Source organism: Camelus ferus, chromosome 28 (genome assembly GCF_009834535.1).
Source record: "Camelus ferus isolate YT-003-E chromosome 28, BCGSAC_Cfer_1.0, whole genome shotgun sequence".
Taxonomy (NCBI): domain Eukaryota; kingdom Metazoa; phylum Chordata; class Mammalia; order Artiodactyla; family Camelidae; genus Camelus; species Camelus ferus.
The window spans coordinates 1,719,282-1,736,010 of record NC_045723.1 but is presented as its reverse complement, the minus strand read 5'-3'; the positions used below and the strand labels follow the sequence as shown (position 1 = coordinate 1,736,010).

The 16,729-nt window shown below is 41.9% G+C and overlaps 1 protein-coding gene across 6 annotated transcripts in view; it reads right to left on the bottom strand.

Annotated features, from left to right (window-relative positions):
* The window catches only part of AFF3 (AF4/FMR2 family member 3), a 434,554-nt gene that overhangs the window by 115,091 nt on the left and 302,734 nt on the right, over positions 1-16,729 (bottom strand). For all 6 annotated transcript variants that reach the window (XM_032469729.1, XM_032469731.1, XM_032469732.1 and 3 more), the window contains 2 exons: positions 13,143-13,194; positions 2,193-2,246 (listed from right to left, as the gene is read on the bottom strand). In XM_032469729.1, the coding sequence (XP_032325620.1) occupies positions 2,193-2,246; positions 13,143-13,194 (106 nt within the window). The remainder of the gene's footprint in view (positions 1-2,192; positions 2,247-13,142; positions 13,195-16,729) is intronic.

Here is a 16,729-nt window from a genome sequence, read left to right as displayed (position 1 = left end):
TTTGGCTTTGAGGGAGGCTGCAGGCCCAGCTCTTTTAATGCCTCCCAATGAAACACAACATTTTCTTTTATCCAAAATGGTGGTGTGATCCAATTCCCTCTCCAGCAGCCCCAACGTCTCATCTGTCGGAGTCTTTAAGTTTACGGCACAGACGGAAGCTGTCAGTTTCTCTCCCTTTTTATAGGACAGTCACATTTGCATACTCAACAGACAGTACATGCCTCAAAGGCCATATTCCCCCCGCCCCCCGCCAAACGTAATAATCCTACACTTGAAATACGAAAGATATAATAGGAGCATGAAAATATCCTTACCCCGATGAAGGCTGGCTCCAGCCGTGGCTCAGTGAGTCAAAACCTAGTAAACTTGCTTGTAATAACATCCTAAAAATTCCAAAGGTTATTTTCCCTCATCCACAGTTCAAAAGGCATCTCCTGCAGAAGTGTCACATCCGTGACGTGTCCAGGATTAAGGCAAGAGGTTTCTTGCTTATAGTAATTTGTCTGGTTAGAGATGAAAGGGAAAAACCTGTCCTGAGCTGTCAGTTAATATTCTTTAACTTAAAAAAAAAAAGCCATCTTCACGCTTTACCGCAGAACCGTGCGATTTTTAAAGAGGTAAATTTTCCTCCACATCAAGCATCTGATAGTTTTTTGCATGTCAGCGCAAGGCAAGCAAACAAAACATTACCCACGAAGTTTCAAATGCATCTTAGTAACATAAACGGAAGTTAGTTAGCTTTCTTTGATATCCAATTACCGAAGCATCTCACTGAAAAAACCAAAATCCTCCTTGCAATTAATGACGAATTGGGGTATTCTAACAAAGCTGAAAGCAAGGAACCTTCAAATTCCAAATCTTTCCATTCCTGGATGAGCTTTGGTATTCAGATGTTAATAAGGATGCCTGCTTTTTTTTTTCTTCTTTTCGTTTTTGGCCAATGCTCAGGCTAAAGAGTCTGTGAAACAGACTTTTTCCGTCCTATGACCTGTTTTAGGAGGATTTCTTTCTTGCAAAATGTTAGTTATTTTGTTTGGCAGACTGCCAGAATTCATTCTTGCTTCCTCTCCATCACCTTCTATTACTTTACTTCTTCTTGTCTTTTCTCTCCTGGTCTTCACCTTGTTTACCTTCTATTCTTTGATAAATTATGGGTTTAAATTAAAGTCCACTTGGACCTACTGTCCATGTGATCTTTGGCAGGATTGCTAGAGTTAGCAAATAAAAATACAGGATCCCCAGTTAAATTTGAATTTCAGGTAAAAACAATTTTTTTTTTAGTGTATGTATGTCCCAATTATTGCATGAGACGTACTTACACTCAAAAAGCTATTCCTTGTTAATTAACCTGAAATTCAAATTTAACTGGGTGTCTTGTATTTTATCTGGCAACCCTAGTGTGGAGGTTAAACGGAAGGGACATGGAACAACAAAGGCATCCATTTACAACTCCTGGAAGAAGAGAAATGTCCGTTCTTGTCCTTCTGGATGTTCTTCATCCAGGTATAACATCCTCTGCGGCATTCCTTCAGTTTATTTTTGATCGATCAAGTTTTACTCAAAGCTCCACAGAAGATACCACATCCTGGCATTGACAAAGTCCACCCTGGGTTCTTAGTTTAATCCAGCATCACCTGAGTCCAGAACTTGCAAAATCAGTCCCTCAGGCAACATGGACTCTTAGCCCAAGCAACAAAACCATACAAATACTCAAGGGTTAATGGATCATTTTTGTGCAAAATCCGAACATCAAATTTAGTATTTTCCAAGACACTGAACTTTCTGCCGTTCTCGCTCTTGACGCTACGGAGCATGACTGGTAACAGTGTTATTAGAAAAAACAATAGAACTCAAATGTACTTCAAAATGTAATAAAATGATCACCTCTTGGACATTTTTAATGGGAAGATAAAAATAATAAGCTACCGACATTTAAAGAGAAGATGAACATCTTAATTATCCTAAATATTAATTCAAGCGTATTTTCCGACATATAAGTACACCCAGGGGTGTCACATAATTCAGAAATGCCATTCTCTTGTTCAGAGACACATGAATAGTCAGTATTCAGAAATAATTTGAAATGGAGGCTGTACAGAAGCATGGTTAAAAGCATGGGCTCAGGAGTTAAAATGAGTTCAAATCCCAGCTCTGTCACACACTAGCTGTGTGACTCTGGGCAAGTTACTTACCCTCTCACTGCATCATTTCCCTGATCTGTAAATGGGGATAACCATCCCAGAGAGCTGTGAGAATGACACGAGTAAGATGCTTAGAACAGTGCCTAGCACAGAGTAAATGCTCAGTAAACTTAGGGGCTGAGAGTCATACAATCCAGCCCAAACTGTCAGTTGGAAAACAAAACTCACCAAGTTAGCAAATGTCTCCATTTTTACAATTGGCTCAGGAGAAAAAAAAAAATACCTATTTTGTTCAAAATGACAAATCACAGTATTTTGTGTATTTATCCACAGAAAAGTCCCCTCTCTGTACTCGGAGGCACCTGATGGTGAGCCTCTGTGGTTAACAGGTCTACCCAACGACTGGTTGTTTTTCTCGTCTCCTCCTGCTTACTATTCTCTTCACTTGCCAAAACTCCGAAAGCAAATGAGTAATATTCTCTCCCCCATCCCTGCAAGCCAATTAATCTAACTCAGTCCTCTAGCGTTAGTGTTAAACAGACTTTCCAATGAAAGAGTCCCCAGTCCCTGGGTTTCCTGCCATCTGGCCACTCTGAACTTCATTTATTTGTGTTTTAAAGCAGCAGTTGAGCCCAGCGGTTCCGCACGATGGTGCAGCTCGTGGGTCTGCCGTCGGAGGCAGTGTTGAAGGAAGGGTGCTTTCAAGTCAGACACCTGCTGGGGACGAGCTGGGCTGGGCCACGCTACCTGTGTGAGCAATCTGGTAAACCTTGGTTTCTTCAACTATAAAAAGGGAGATTCTGGAGGGGAGGGTATAGCTCAGTGCTGGAGCATGTGCTTATTAGCATGCACGAGGTCCTGGGTTCAACCCCCAGTGCCTCCATTAAAAAAAAATCAAAAATAAATAAATAAACCTAATCCCCCACCCCACAAAAAAAGAAAGAACAAATAAAATATATTAAAAAGGGAGATTCTAATGCTGTCTACTTTCTCGAGTTGCTTTGAGGACTCAAAGAATTGATTCATCTACAGGGTGAGCCTATATTTCCGTTTACACTGCTTGTCCCCGAGTAATTTCACATTATTCAGTTTGCCTATTTTTAGAAAGCACCGAGTACACAGTCTGGCGTACAGTTAGTATTCAGTATGTGTTACCTCCTAATCATGACATGCTGACACTTGTACTATTCGAAAGAAATGCATTAAATCCCACAGAAGCCTCACTTTTAAAGCAGGAATGGCCTTCTTAGCGCAGAAAGGTGAGGGCATGCGTGTGTGAAAGCTCGGTCACCTGCCTGTTATTCCTCCAGTCCCTGTCCCTTCAGATGTGTCAGTCATTTAAGAAGCCAGAAGTGGGGGTGGAATTCTCTGTGGTAGAACCTTGAGAGCAGAGGCTTAAATATTTCACATGCCTTGGTGGGATCATGTGAACGCTGCTTTACCAAAATACACGCTGCCAACACAGAGGGCCCTTTGAGGTGAGCAGGTGGGCCAGGGCTGGGAAGCTGTCCTTTGACTTCTGCCAGCTCCTTGGGCTGTCAGATGAATTCCAGACTCTAGCCTCTGCTATTTCCAAGACCTCCATCACTGTGCAGAAACACCACCTTACTCATCGCCTGTAAGCGGGCTCCCTCCTGCCTCCTCCTGCAAGTCTGCTCACTGGCTCTGTGGGAGGCAACTCTCTGGACAATACGGAGGGAGGGCAGATATCAAGCGCTTTTCAGGAAATGCCAGCCCTTTGCTCAGAAGCAGGATGTCTTCCTTCATATCTCTGTTTCACGTGCCCTGTGCACTGGACCTAAAGCCGGGCCTCCAAGTGGCTCTGGAGCTGGAGGAGCCGGTTGGGATCTCAGCTCCAGCACTGCCCTCTGTGGGACGTCTCTGAGACCTCGATTTCCCCTTCTGTGATGTGCGCTGTAGCACTGTAACAACACGTCTCACTGGATCGTCGGGAGAGTGAAATAAGCCCGCGCGCCCAGCAGAGCGCCTGGCGCCGAAGAGGCACAGGACGAACGGGGAGCTGCCCGAGCCCGGACAGTGTCAGAGGCCTGGGGGCGTAAAGAGCATCTGTGATCTGGTGGCAGGAGGGAAGGGGGAGGGCTCGGCTTGCAAATACACATGCTCTGCATTTTGCAGATTTACATCTAATTAAAATCCACAGGAAAAGCAAGAACCAATCAAGCTAATGGTATTTCCAAAAGAAGAGACACCAAAGCGAAGCGGATGGATGCTAAGCAACCTCCCTGTTCTCCGCATCCATTCAGTTCCTCATACTAATAATCTTTTACTGAATAGGTACTATGTTCTAAGTGCTGGGCAAGGCTTCAACACGGGAGCATGAAGAAGCTTTATGAGAGAAAACATCTGGAGGAAGCATAATCAGTCTGTTAATGTCAGGCAATATTTATCGATCACGCACGGCAGTCAATACAGATGGTAATATTTATTGCTTTAGCACAGTCTCCCTTGGCCAGAGTGACTCCTCAGAAAAACACCGCCGTCTGCTATAGCCACGGTGAAGGCAGAGGAGCTCCAGTTTATTAGTTAATGTCTCTTTGTACTGAAAGTGCTCATTGCAAAGATGCCAAACTCATTTCCAGGGACTGTCCACCTGGATCATTAAGTGAAGGAAGCAGTCACCTGTGGGCTTCAGCTACGGGTTAGGGAAAACTTACCCTTCTTGCCTGGCACACACCCAGAATGCCTACTTCTTGACTGTGAATGGGTCCTAAAGTTTTCTGAGATGCCAGCCCTTTGAGGTAAAGCTTTCCTTGGCCCTAATAGGATGCCTGCAGGTTATCCGAGGGGAGTCCAGCAGGGCACCCTGTAAGCCAGCCTGTGCAGGCAGTCTGGGCCAGAGAGAGGGCCTGCGGCAGACCTGAGAGGGAACAGACTCCTTGGACGCAAATCTTTGGACAAGCTTCTAAAATTCTTTCAGCCCTGGTTTCCTCATTTGTAGAATGGGAAAGAACTTCCTTTCAAAGCTACTGGGAAGACCTAAGAGATTATTTTCACAAAGTGTAAAGCCAGGGCTAGAAACACGGCAGGGGCCCCTAGACGTTCCTTCCTTTTCCTTGGGATAAGGGATATTTGTACACTCACAGTCACACTATTTGTGAAGGCATATTTGTACACTCATATTCACAGTAGCCAAAAGGTAGGAGCAACCCAAATGCCCATTGATGGATGGATGAATGGATAAAAAAAAGTCTATACATACAACGGAATATTATTCAGCCTTAAAAAGAAAGAAAATTCCTTTTTAAAGAGGAAGGAAATTTGGATATATGCTAAACATGGATGAACCTTTAAGACACTATGCTAAATGAAATAAGCAAGTCACAAAAGGACAAATACTGTATGTATGATTCCACTTATATGAGGTACCTAAAGGAATCAAAATCATGGACCAGAAAGCAGAGTAGTGGTTGCCAGGGGCTGGAGGGAGGGGGAAATGGGGAGTTACTGGCTCTGGTGATTTGCTAATTTGGCATGTTAATGGCAACAGAGTTTCAGTTTGGGACAATGGAGAGTTCTGGGAGCGGACAGTGATGACGGCAGCACAACTGTGTGAATGCACTTAATGCCCCTGAACTATACACTTCAGAATGGTTATGATGGTAAATTTTGTTATGCATATTTTATCACAGTTAAAATTTAAAAACTCTTTAAATTCCCCCCAAAAAAGCCTAAGAAATTCTGACCTAGAGGACACCCTGAGAAGAGCTTTGCTTGGACAGAGCCGGATGTAGAGAAAAGAGAAAGTGGAACCAAACAAGAGATGGGAAAAGACATTCCAGTCCTGCTGAAGAATTCTCTTTTATGACCTCTGGGACCATGGGCCTTCCAGTCTGGGGTAAGAACACGCAAGACAAAGTCTGCAGTTTTAGTTCTGTGGTGGGATCATTTCCAGTCTACATTCCTGGACTCGCTGAGTGTTTTAATCTCAGAGTACAGACAAAGCAATGGTAACAGCTCATCCCCCTCTCAGGTAAAACTGACAGCCTCCTTGCCTCTCCTCTCCTTCAGCAATGGTACCCAGCCCCAGGTGGACTTGGTGGTCCCTGAAGGCTGGGTCAAGGTTTTCCTTCCTTATCCACCGGATAAGCCACATCTCTCAAGGGCCTTCCATCTAATTTGTTCATCTACGTAACAAGGGGGTCCAAGGAGCCCTAAAGACCCTTCCTGTGTAATTTTTTATTCTTGGTGTCTAAGAGTTGGAGAAACAGGATCTGGCCAATTTGCTCTAGGCAAAGGCTGTGGACTAGATTTCTTATTTTCTTAGCAGACAGGATCCTGGCAAATTACTTAAACAGATACGGAAAGGAAGCCTCTGGGGAGAGTACCTCATGGACTAAAAGAACAGTCACAGTTCATCATTTTAGACACGAATTGCTGTGGCCAAAGTAAATATCAGGGAGGTTTCAAATTTCTCTGAAAAAAAGAATAACATATTTTTGCTAACAGTTTTCAAATTGACTTTGATCTCTCAAATTTCAAAACCTATTTATTATATGCTCTTTGTGTAATCTTATTAAAAGCATGTTAGATTTCTTTATATGTTTAGCACATAATTGCTCCTCTGTATTTTTCCTCCAAATTTAACATTTTCTAAGACAGTTCTACAGTGGGCATGTGGTATTTTGAATAAATATTGTTCTGGACTGAATGTTCGTGGCCCCCTCCCCAAACTTATCTGATGAAATTCTAAGCCCCGATGTGATGGCATTAGGAGGTGAGCCTCTGGGAAATAACTGGGTCATGAGGGTAGAACCATCACGATGGGATCAATGCTCTTACAAGAAGAGACACGAGAGACCTGCCTTCTTCTCCCTCTGCCCTCTGTCATGTGAAGACACAGCCAGAAGACCGCCACCTGCAAAGCAGGATGTGGACCATCGCTAGATGCTCAATCTGCTGGCACCTTGACCCTAGACTTCCTAGCTCCCAAACGGTGAGAAATAAGCTTCTGCTACTGATAAGCCACCTAGTCTACGGCAGTTTCTTACAGGAGCCTGAAGTGAGGAAGACAAATAATTTTAGATATAAACATGTTTCACCTTTCACCTTTATAAATGACTCACAGGTGCACATCATACACCTGGAAGGAGCTTTGCGCATCATCTAAACCCACTCTGTTCCACCAATCAGTGATACCAAAGTTTTCCAAGACACTGAAAATTAGAAGTCAGTGGTGGAGACGAATTCTTCAGCTGCTTCCTGGCTGTGCAATCTCCACTGGGGAGAGTAAATTAGACATAAAATTTTCCATCACTCCAGAAGAACCAAGATGCCCCATTTCAGTCCAGCCCCAGCCTCTCATAGCAACCACTGTCCCAAATTCTTGGTCCGTGGATTGGATTAGTTTTGCCTTTCTATTGAATTTCACATAAATCAAATTTGACAGAATAGACTCTTTTTGTGTCTGGCTTTTTACGTTTAACATTATGCTTCTGTGAATTCATCCATGTGGTTGAGGGTGTGAGACGTTTGCTGCTATTTAAAAAAAGATGTCTTCAGTTTTTAGAGCAATTTTAGATTCACAGCAAAATTGAGGGGAAAGCACAGAGATTTCCCATATGTCTCCTGCCCTGACACACGCGCAGCCTCTCTCATTATCGACATCCCCCACCAGAGTGCTACATCTGTTACAAGGGATGAACCTACACTGACACACTCCAAGTCCATAGTTTACCTTGGAATTTATTCTTGGTGTCGGACAACCTATGGGCTTGCACAAGTGTATGGTGATACGTATCCATCAACAGAGAATCATACAGTATTTTCACTGCCCTAAACATGCTCTGTGCTCTGCCTAGTCATCCTTGCCCCCACCAAGCCCTGGCAACCACTGATCTTTTTACTATCTCCATACTTTTGCCTTTTCCACAATGTCATATAGCTGGCGTCATTCATTCATTGCGGATGCTGGTAATAGTTAAAATAGTTCCTTTTTGTAGGTCTGACTTTCTGCCCGACATTATTACCCTTCAGCCTGATAGATGTTCTTTTTCATTTATTGGAGTGTAGGTCTAAGAAGTAAATTCTCTCAGATTTTGTAAAATCAAAAATGTCTTTATTTCACTTTGTTTTGAAGGATATTTTTGCTAGATTTAGAATACCAGCTTGACAGTTCTCTATTTTATTTCACTTTATTTTATTTCAGTCTTTCAGCGCTTCAAAGTTGTCCCTGCACTGTATTCTGGCCCCCATAGTTTGTGGCAGGAATTGCATCATTGTTTCCTTGAAAATAATACGTCATTTTTCTCTGCTAATATTGAAGGTCTTCTCTTTATCTTCAATTTAGGTTTTAGTAATTTTACTATCATGTTCAAGGTGCAGTTTTATTTTTATTCATCCTGCTTAGGATTTGTTGTGCTTCTTGTGTTTGTAAGTTAATGTTTTGGGCCAGTTTGGGAGGCTTTCAGCTATTTTTCCTTCAAATCTTTTTTTCTGATCTATTTTCTCTGTCCTCTCCTTCTGGGACTCCAATCACATGTATATTAGACTTACTTGATACTGCTCTGTAATTCACTGAGACTCTGTTCATTGTGTTTAATCTTCATCCTCACTGTTCTTCATATTGGATAATGTTTATTGGTCTGCTTAGCCTCTATTTTGTCATTTCCATTCTTCATTTAAGGCTATCTAGTGACATTTCCCTTTCAAATATTTCACTTTTCAGTTCCAGAATTTTCACTTCGTTCTTTTTAATCATTTCCATTTCACTGCTGAGTTTCCTCTTCTTTCAATTATTATGACCAAGTTTTCCTTTACACCCTTGGAAGTATTTTAATATCTGCTTTAAAGTTCTTATCTGAAAATTTCAACATTTAAGTCACTTCAAGGTCTGTTATAATACTTACTTTTTACCTGACTATGGATCACAATTTCTTATTTCTACACATATCCTTTAATTTTTGCTTAGATAATAAATATTATGAATGATATGTTATAGAGAATCTAGATTATGTTTTATTGCTTTACACAGTGTTAAGGTTTTTTGGTTTTTTTAGATAATTTACTAGCTGAACTTGTGGATACTTAGTGTTACACTTTGCTATGATCTATTTTGGTTTTGTCCTTAGTTTTAGGATGAATACTTTATTCTTAAGGCATGGCCTTTCTGAGGTTTCAAACAAAAACCCAAGGTGTTTGCCAAGTCCCCGTAACTCGGATGAGATCAAAATTCCAAACTCTATAGGCAGTAGATGCTGGCAGCAGGCAGATGTTGAAATTGCTGCTCAGCTTTTTGGCTTTCTGGCTACTGTTTCCATTGGGCTTGGTGGCACTCCTCCCACACATGTGCAGTTTACAAGTCACCCAAGGATGGAAGGGAATTTATATACAGAATTGGAGCTCTCTTTTCAATGGCTGCCTCTCTTCTGGAATTTCTGCCCTTAAACCCCACCCACTCTGGCAGCCCCGCACTCCACCCTCTGACATTTCATGAAAATATGATTTTGGTCTTGAGTTGTAGTTGCTCTTTGTGGATTGGGGAGTGCCCTCAAGGGAGAAACTGTGTAAAGGTAGATCTCATGCATTCTAATTTCTTTCTTTCAAGGATCAAATTGTCAACCATTTTGATCATCACAACAAGTTTAGTTGACGTCCATTGTTACACAGTTACAAAATTTTTCTTGTGATGAGAACTTTTAAGATCTACTCTCTTAGCAACTTTCATATATATATATACAATTATTATTAGCTACAGTCACTATGATGTACATTACATCCTCAAGATTTATTTATTTTATACCTAGAAGTTTGTACTTTTTGATGATTTTCACTCATTTCACCCACTCCCTACCCCTAGCCTCTGGTAGTCACCAATCTCAATCTGTTCTCTGTAACTATGAGCTTTTTTTACCCCAGACATCACATATAAATGAGATCATATGGTATCTGTCTTTCAGGCCTGACTTATTTCACTTGGCATGATGCCCTCAAGGTCCATCTATGTTGTCACAAGTGGTAGGATTTCCGTCTTTTTTAATGGCTGAATAATATTCCATTGTGTATATGTACTACATTTTCTTTATCCATTCATCTATCAGTGAATACTTCGGTTGCTTCCATGACTTGACCATTACAAATAATGCTAATCTCTTTCTTTTAAAAGGGGCCAGTGAAGAAAGATGCCTCCTCAGGAAATAAGCTCTCTGTCTGGAGACTTTCAATTTTATACTACAATTTAAACCCATATAATAGCTTTAAATGACTCACGGGTCACAGAATTATACAGACAGAGGGATGCACAGGCATTACTGAAGCTGTGTCTGTCCCATCAAACCACAAACGTGGAAGAGGTTTCCTTCGTAGTGCCTTGTGTGCATGTTAGCTACAGTTTTCTTCATTCTGCTTCACCCCTTCAGTTTCCACGGAGCTCACAACTTTTGGTCTGTTTTCTCAGGTTGTTCCGATTTCTCACCTTGTTCCAATTTCTGGCATCTGTAGACTCCTGATTCTGCTGCCCTGCCTTCTAAATCATTTTGATTGCTCTGACCCTTAATGCTATGTGTCCCCTCAAAATCCATACACTGAAATCCTAACCTCTAGTACTTCAGAATGTGATTTTATTTGGAGATAGGGTCTTCACAGGGGTAACTAGGTTAAAATGAAAACATCAGGGTGGACCCTCATCCAACATTACTAGTATTTTTATAAAAAGGGGACGTTGGGACACAGAGATGCATAGAAGGAAGATGAGAAGGAGAAATACAGGAAGAAGATGTCCATCTATAGAACAAGGAACAAGACCTGGAGCAGATCCTTCCTCCACAAGAGAAACAAACCCTAGTGACTGATCTCAGGCTTTCAGCCTCCAGAACTGAGACGAAAACTTCTGTTGTTTAAGGGACCTGGTCTGTGCTGCTTTGTTAAGGCAGCTCTGGCAAACCAACACACCCGCCACTTAACAAATAAACAAATCTCCATTCTTCCGTGTGGTTCTGACTCACGGCTTTGTTTCGTCTCCTAAGATCCACTGACCCCTCAGCATGGTAAATGGGCAAAAAAGCAAAATAGCCAAAGATTTGTGTCTTAATTTTTTTACTCAAGTTGAATGACTTTTCTGATCCTTTGACTCCTTATATATAAAATAAGGATACTGTATCTGTCCTTCCTGTCTGTCTACATAGATAAAGCTCAGAGAGGGTACCACATGGAAACTGCAAAATGCTACCCAAGTCTACAGCATCCTGAATCCCTGCTCTTTATTCATAATAAGCTGCTCCTCTTGCCTATAATTATAACAGAACTCCTGTTAGAGGGGTCTTTGAGAGGATCAAGTGCAGAATTCTCCCCTTTTCAGAGAGACCCTTGCAACCTCCAACTTTGTTTACGTTATTTCTAGTTCAGGAGGTGGGATGTGAGGCAGATGTGAGGAACTGCCTTGCTCAAAAAGAGGGGAATGTGGGGTGATGCTTCCATCCCTCACTATTCGCAAATCTCCAGAGGGTTTAAAAGTAATTCCTCAGACAAGATATTTATGTTTCCCAGGTAATGAGTTACGGGAACCAACTGTTTTAGAGAAAGGACTTTTCAGAAGTGTGTAAGGGAAGGAGAACTTTGGTGACACATCAAACTGTATTAACAGCAGTGGAGTCAACTGAATGTGATTTTAAATGTGAAAAAATTAAATGTAGGATGATGCTAGCAGCTTTCCAACATATTTTGTATGCTCCTTTCTCTGTTTTAAAGATGATTTTGTTAGTGAGAATTTGAAAAACTGTTTTTTCTACAGTCATTAAAACTTTTGTAAAATTATTTCTAAACAATATAACTTACTCCCAAATAGCTTACATTCTAGTTGCATAAATTCTTATCCACTTTCAAATGTTACTCAAAAGAACTGCATTTTAAAATGATTCTACCCTTTTCACTTCTCTCGAATGCCTCCAGATGGCATTAAAACCCTTTCCCTATTATATTTTGCAGCCAAAAATTAAAAATTAGTAATATTTTTACCATTTAAAATCAATCACATTCTTGTATCATTGGAAATCAGGATAATGGAACCACTTAGGACTTTTTTCTTAAGAAAGACAGCATATAACGCAGATCCTTTGTGAAATACATAGCTATCCTAAGCAAGCCAAAAGGTTCTTTCTAGATCAAGAAACAGATCTTGGTCAAATATACTCAATAAGGTTGTATCACAAACTGTCATTTCTAATGAATAGCACGTGAAATGCTTAGTAATAAGAGCACTGGCCCAAATATAGATACATTCATAAAACTGTCTTATAGTAAGAAAATATATTGAACGCCTCAGAAGTGATAGAAATAAGGATTTCTGAGGAGCAAACCTGTTACTGATCCCTGTGGAGCTGAAATTATTTGCTAGCTTGTGAATTCCCTTATTTAAACTTTGGCATATAAATTTGGCATCAAATTAATCATTAAAACATATTTGGATTTCTTGATTATTGAGAGGAAAAAGACAAAACGTAGTGAAGGACATGCTTTAAAAGAGCCTTTTCTTATCTTTTCAAAACTGTATTTGTTAACTCGAAAAAACGAACAAACTCTTGCGTGTCCAGAGGTATTTATAAATGTCTATTTCACGTAATTTGGAGGTGAGGTTGCAAATGGCAGGCTTTAAACTGACACAAGTACTTCACGGGTGTGCAGGACAGACAGTCTCCCAGTCTGTGTGAAAAGTTCTGCAATTATTTATGACAACGATGGAAATCTCTGAGCAAATTCCAAAAGGTTTCCTCCCCTCCCCAAATCCTTAACACCCTCAAATCTCATGACATTTGTGTTTCAGGAAGGGGAGCCCTGTATTTTCAAGATGACTCTTACCGGGCTAAAGTGTAAGAAAGACCTCAAAATGCATCTGCACCCAAAACCATTTTAAAAGACATTATGATGAAAAAGAACGACAGGCTTCCTTCCACGACTATTATTATTGCTGTAACGAGATCTCTGCACTGTGTCATACTATAAGCATATTAAAGAACAGCCATCTGGGACAGAAACAGGAAAGAGACTTACGATGTATTCGACGTGCCATTGTCCGGACTCCCTGGCTCAGCACCACCTTTCTCTTAAAAAGGAAGCAGAAAAAAATACGACTGTGTGAGCGTTATGGTCTCTAAGATTTCAGAGAGATTACATATATTTCCATGCTCCTATTAACAATCATTCAAAATGTGCAGCAGGAGGCTTTTAAAACATCTTTTTATTGTCTGAGAACCGGATTTGCAAAATAATTTCTTCTCTGTAATGCAACTGGCCAGGCGCGGGTCTGTGAATAGGTGCTAAGGAGCTGTTTGCAAACAGCCAGAGGCTCAGAGCGGAGACCTTGCCAAAAGATGAATATCTTACAGATGGAACCTGTTTCCTTCCACTTCAGCTTACAGAAACTTTAAGGAAATAAATCCCATTAGCATTCTACGTGCAAGGCATTTTGAACTTTGATCCTTTCTGCTTACACCAGCCAAACCAGGTCAGGCTGCATCAGAACTTGGAGGAGAGAATTCTGCCGAACACTGAGGCTGCACCATAGGTTACACGACCCCCAAGGACACACCCCACAGAGAGCCCTGGTGGTTTGGGTCTGCCCAGTTAGGGCAGAATAAGAGGGAAATCGGAAATCCTTCCTGGCCATCTGAGAGGCTAGTTAAAGAAATATTTCTGCCATCTGTGGTCACTGAGGATTTAATGGGCTTTAATTAAGGGAGCCTGGAACCAGTTCACTTTTTGTAGTTTTAAAGGGCAAATTTCTCTCGCAACGGACGTAATGTCATTCTTAGATCCCTGACCCGTGATGGTTTGGAACCATTCATCCTCATTTTGTAAGTTGCTTCTTTTTATTTCCTTGAGGCCAGGGGAGGGAAGAAGGGTTGTGACTGCCGTTGTGAGTTAGCTGTGGTTGTGTAGGGATAATAGTGAAATAAACCCCAGAGAAGGCTATGAGTTGCAAGAGATGGGCCTGATGGTGGTAACTTGCTTTGCTTTGCTAATTCAGGTCAGGCCTGGAGACGTCAAAGAATCCCCTAGTCTACTGTTTAGGGCCCCAGGCCTCTGCCCCAAACAGGGCCCTTTCGTCAGCTGTTGACATTAGCTTACAGTCACCGAGTCTCAGCAGTGACCCCCTAAATCATACGATGAACACATTCCAAAGGTATCATCTAAAGTGAACTTAAAGGTAAATTTTATAATTTTTTTCTCTTTTTCTACCAGGAAACTGGTGAGAGAAAGAAGATGGTTGTATACAGTTCGCACATCTACATCAGATAAGACTTTCTGCTAAAGCGTCTACACGTTGCTGGAACGTCCATGGGGGACAGCCACCGTGTTAAAAAAAGCCACTGTATCTATTTTAACTGCCTCAAGAACAAATGCTGGTTAGACAGACCCCCGTACACGTGAAGCCATGTGGCAGCAAAAGAAGAGGCAGCAAGTTAATAAACTTGCTTTTAAAGCTCATGCGTTCACACTGTATTTTGTCTTCCAGGCCAGGTCTGTGGTGTCATCATTTAGGAGACATGCAAGGCCTTGTCACCTGGCTTCAGTGCTAGAAAATAACCTAATTTAGGACGTTCCAGAATCACTTTCCAACTGAGTAGCCACAGTTCCTGCCAGCACCCCAAAATAGAGAGCCGCGACACCTGCATTAGGTTAAGACAAAACTAAATGGAGGTTTAATTTTTCTCAAACATGTTGATCTTTTTTTTTCTCTCCCTTTCATTTGGAGAAATAAATGGTTACTTTCTCTGGTCTGTCGCCGCCAGAAGTCCCCCCACGTACAATCATAATTAATCAAGAATATAAACAGTGCACTCAGCAACACCGGCGATGGTAAACATACCCCAACAACTTAATGTCAGAAACCCAGCAAATCAATATGAGGCACGAAGACATTGATTCGATGTTTGAATAAATAAATATGTTTTACCTTCCCCGGCAAGGCTGCCAGGTAACTGGCGGGCTGGGAGGACACAGGACTTATTGCACGTGGGGTCTGGGGGCTGCGGGCATCGTGGGCTGGATCAGTACGGGGACAAAGCTGCGGTGGATTATCTCTGCTCTTAGCAGCACTGATGTTGTGGCAACAGGGAAAACAGAAGGGGTTCTGGCAAACTGGAAGGATGCAATGGGGCCAAACTGGGCCTATAGGAATGGTCCTGGAGGGAGCGCTCTCTGCTACTTCAGGGCTGATGACGGAGTAACCTTTCCGGGGAAAACTAAGCTCAGTTTGGAGTCAGGGATTGAAACCATGTCTGTCCTGCAGGAAGAAGAAATACAAAATTCTCCCCAATAGCTTGAGCTTTTAGGTGATGCAATTTCTGAAGTTAACTTGAAATGTCTAAGCACATGAACCACGAAGAAGCTCAGCCTCTTTCTCAGGACCCAAGGGAAAATCACGCAGCTAAGCTAGAGAAACTTCGTAGTAAGAGATGTTTCAGTTGGGTGCGCAGGGGATGTTTCCCCGCAACCACCTGAGAGGGCTGTCGGGGGCCGTTTTTGTTTTTTCACGACAGATGCCACACTGCCCTCCTTGGGAGGGAACCCGCCTTGATCTTTGGGGCACTGGGCATACGAGACTGGTGTGGGGGCAGTGTGGTCGTCTGGCGTGCAGAGACAGACTCACAGAGAGGAAGAGAGAAAAAAATGAGCCATGGGAAGAAAACAGGCTCAGATGTGTAAATGCACATGCACGTGTGTACGTATATAGTATGTACATATCGTACTTTCCGCTTGACAGTCCGTACGGGCTCTACCTGCGCCTTCCACGGTACCAAGCACACACTGCATGCTGAGTGTCTGTCTTCTGTCTGAGGACCTGTCACTAACGTAGAGGTCCACGCTACCACGAGCGAGGAGGAGAGACGTGCACTCACCGCGGAGACGGACGGACAATTTGAGGCATGAAACAGTCTGATGGCTCCAAAAGGTCACATACAAAATTACAACAGCTACACTTTTAATCCAATAGATGGACCAAGGACTGATACGCCAAGTACTCTGGTAAGCGGAAAGATAGATAATATCTAATTCATGCCCTTTAAACTTAAAATGACTGCACTGCTGGAGTCCTGGCCCTCTCCATCAATAGTGCCATGATATGGAGCAAAGAGGAATTTTGAAAAGGAACTCGAAATAGATCCAGGCTGTGTTCTGCTGTGGAGGAAAGTTTTGCTATCCTACTACTTTTCTTTAGAATAAAAGTCATCCCTTTATCAGGGTTAAAACAAAAAAAATTGAACAGTGGAGAAAAGGTGACGACTTTGCTGGCTTTTGTTTTCAGTTCTATTAGTCCTACAACCATTATGCTAAGTAATAAATTTATTTCTAGATGTGTCAACTTTTAAACAGTACATAATGATTTCTGATACGAAAAAGGAAAGAGAAGGTATTTAATATACTATCGCCTCCTTTCCCCTTACAATTTTGGTTAGTTCTGTTATTACTTTTAGGGCCTCTAGTGGGTGTTTTAACTTTGAATAAACTTAAACTTCTGTTTCTTGATTCATCAACTTCTGATAGGACTTCCCTTTCACACCGTGTGGAACGAGGAAACTTACCCATCTCTGCTTCCCTCCTGCCTCCCCGCCCTCCATCACTCTGCACAGCGA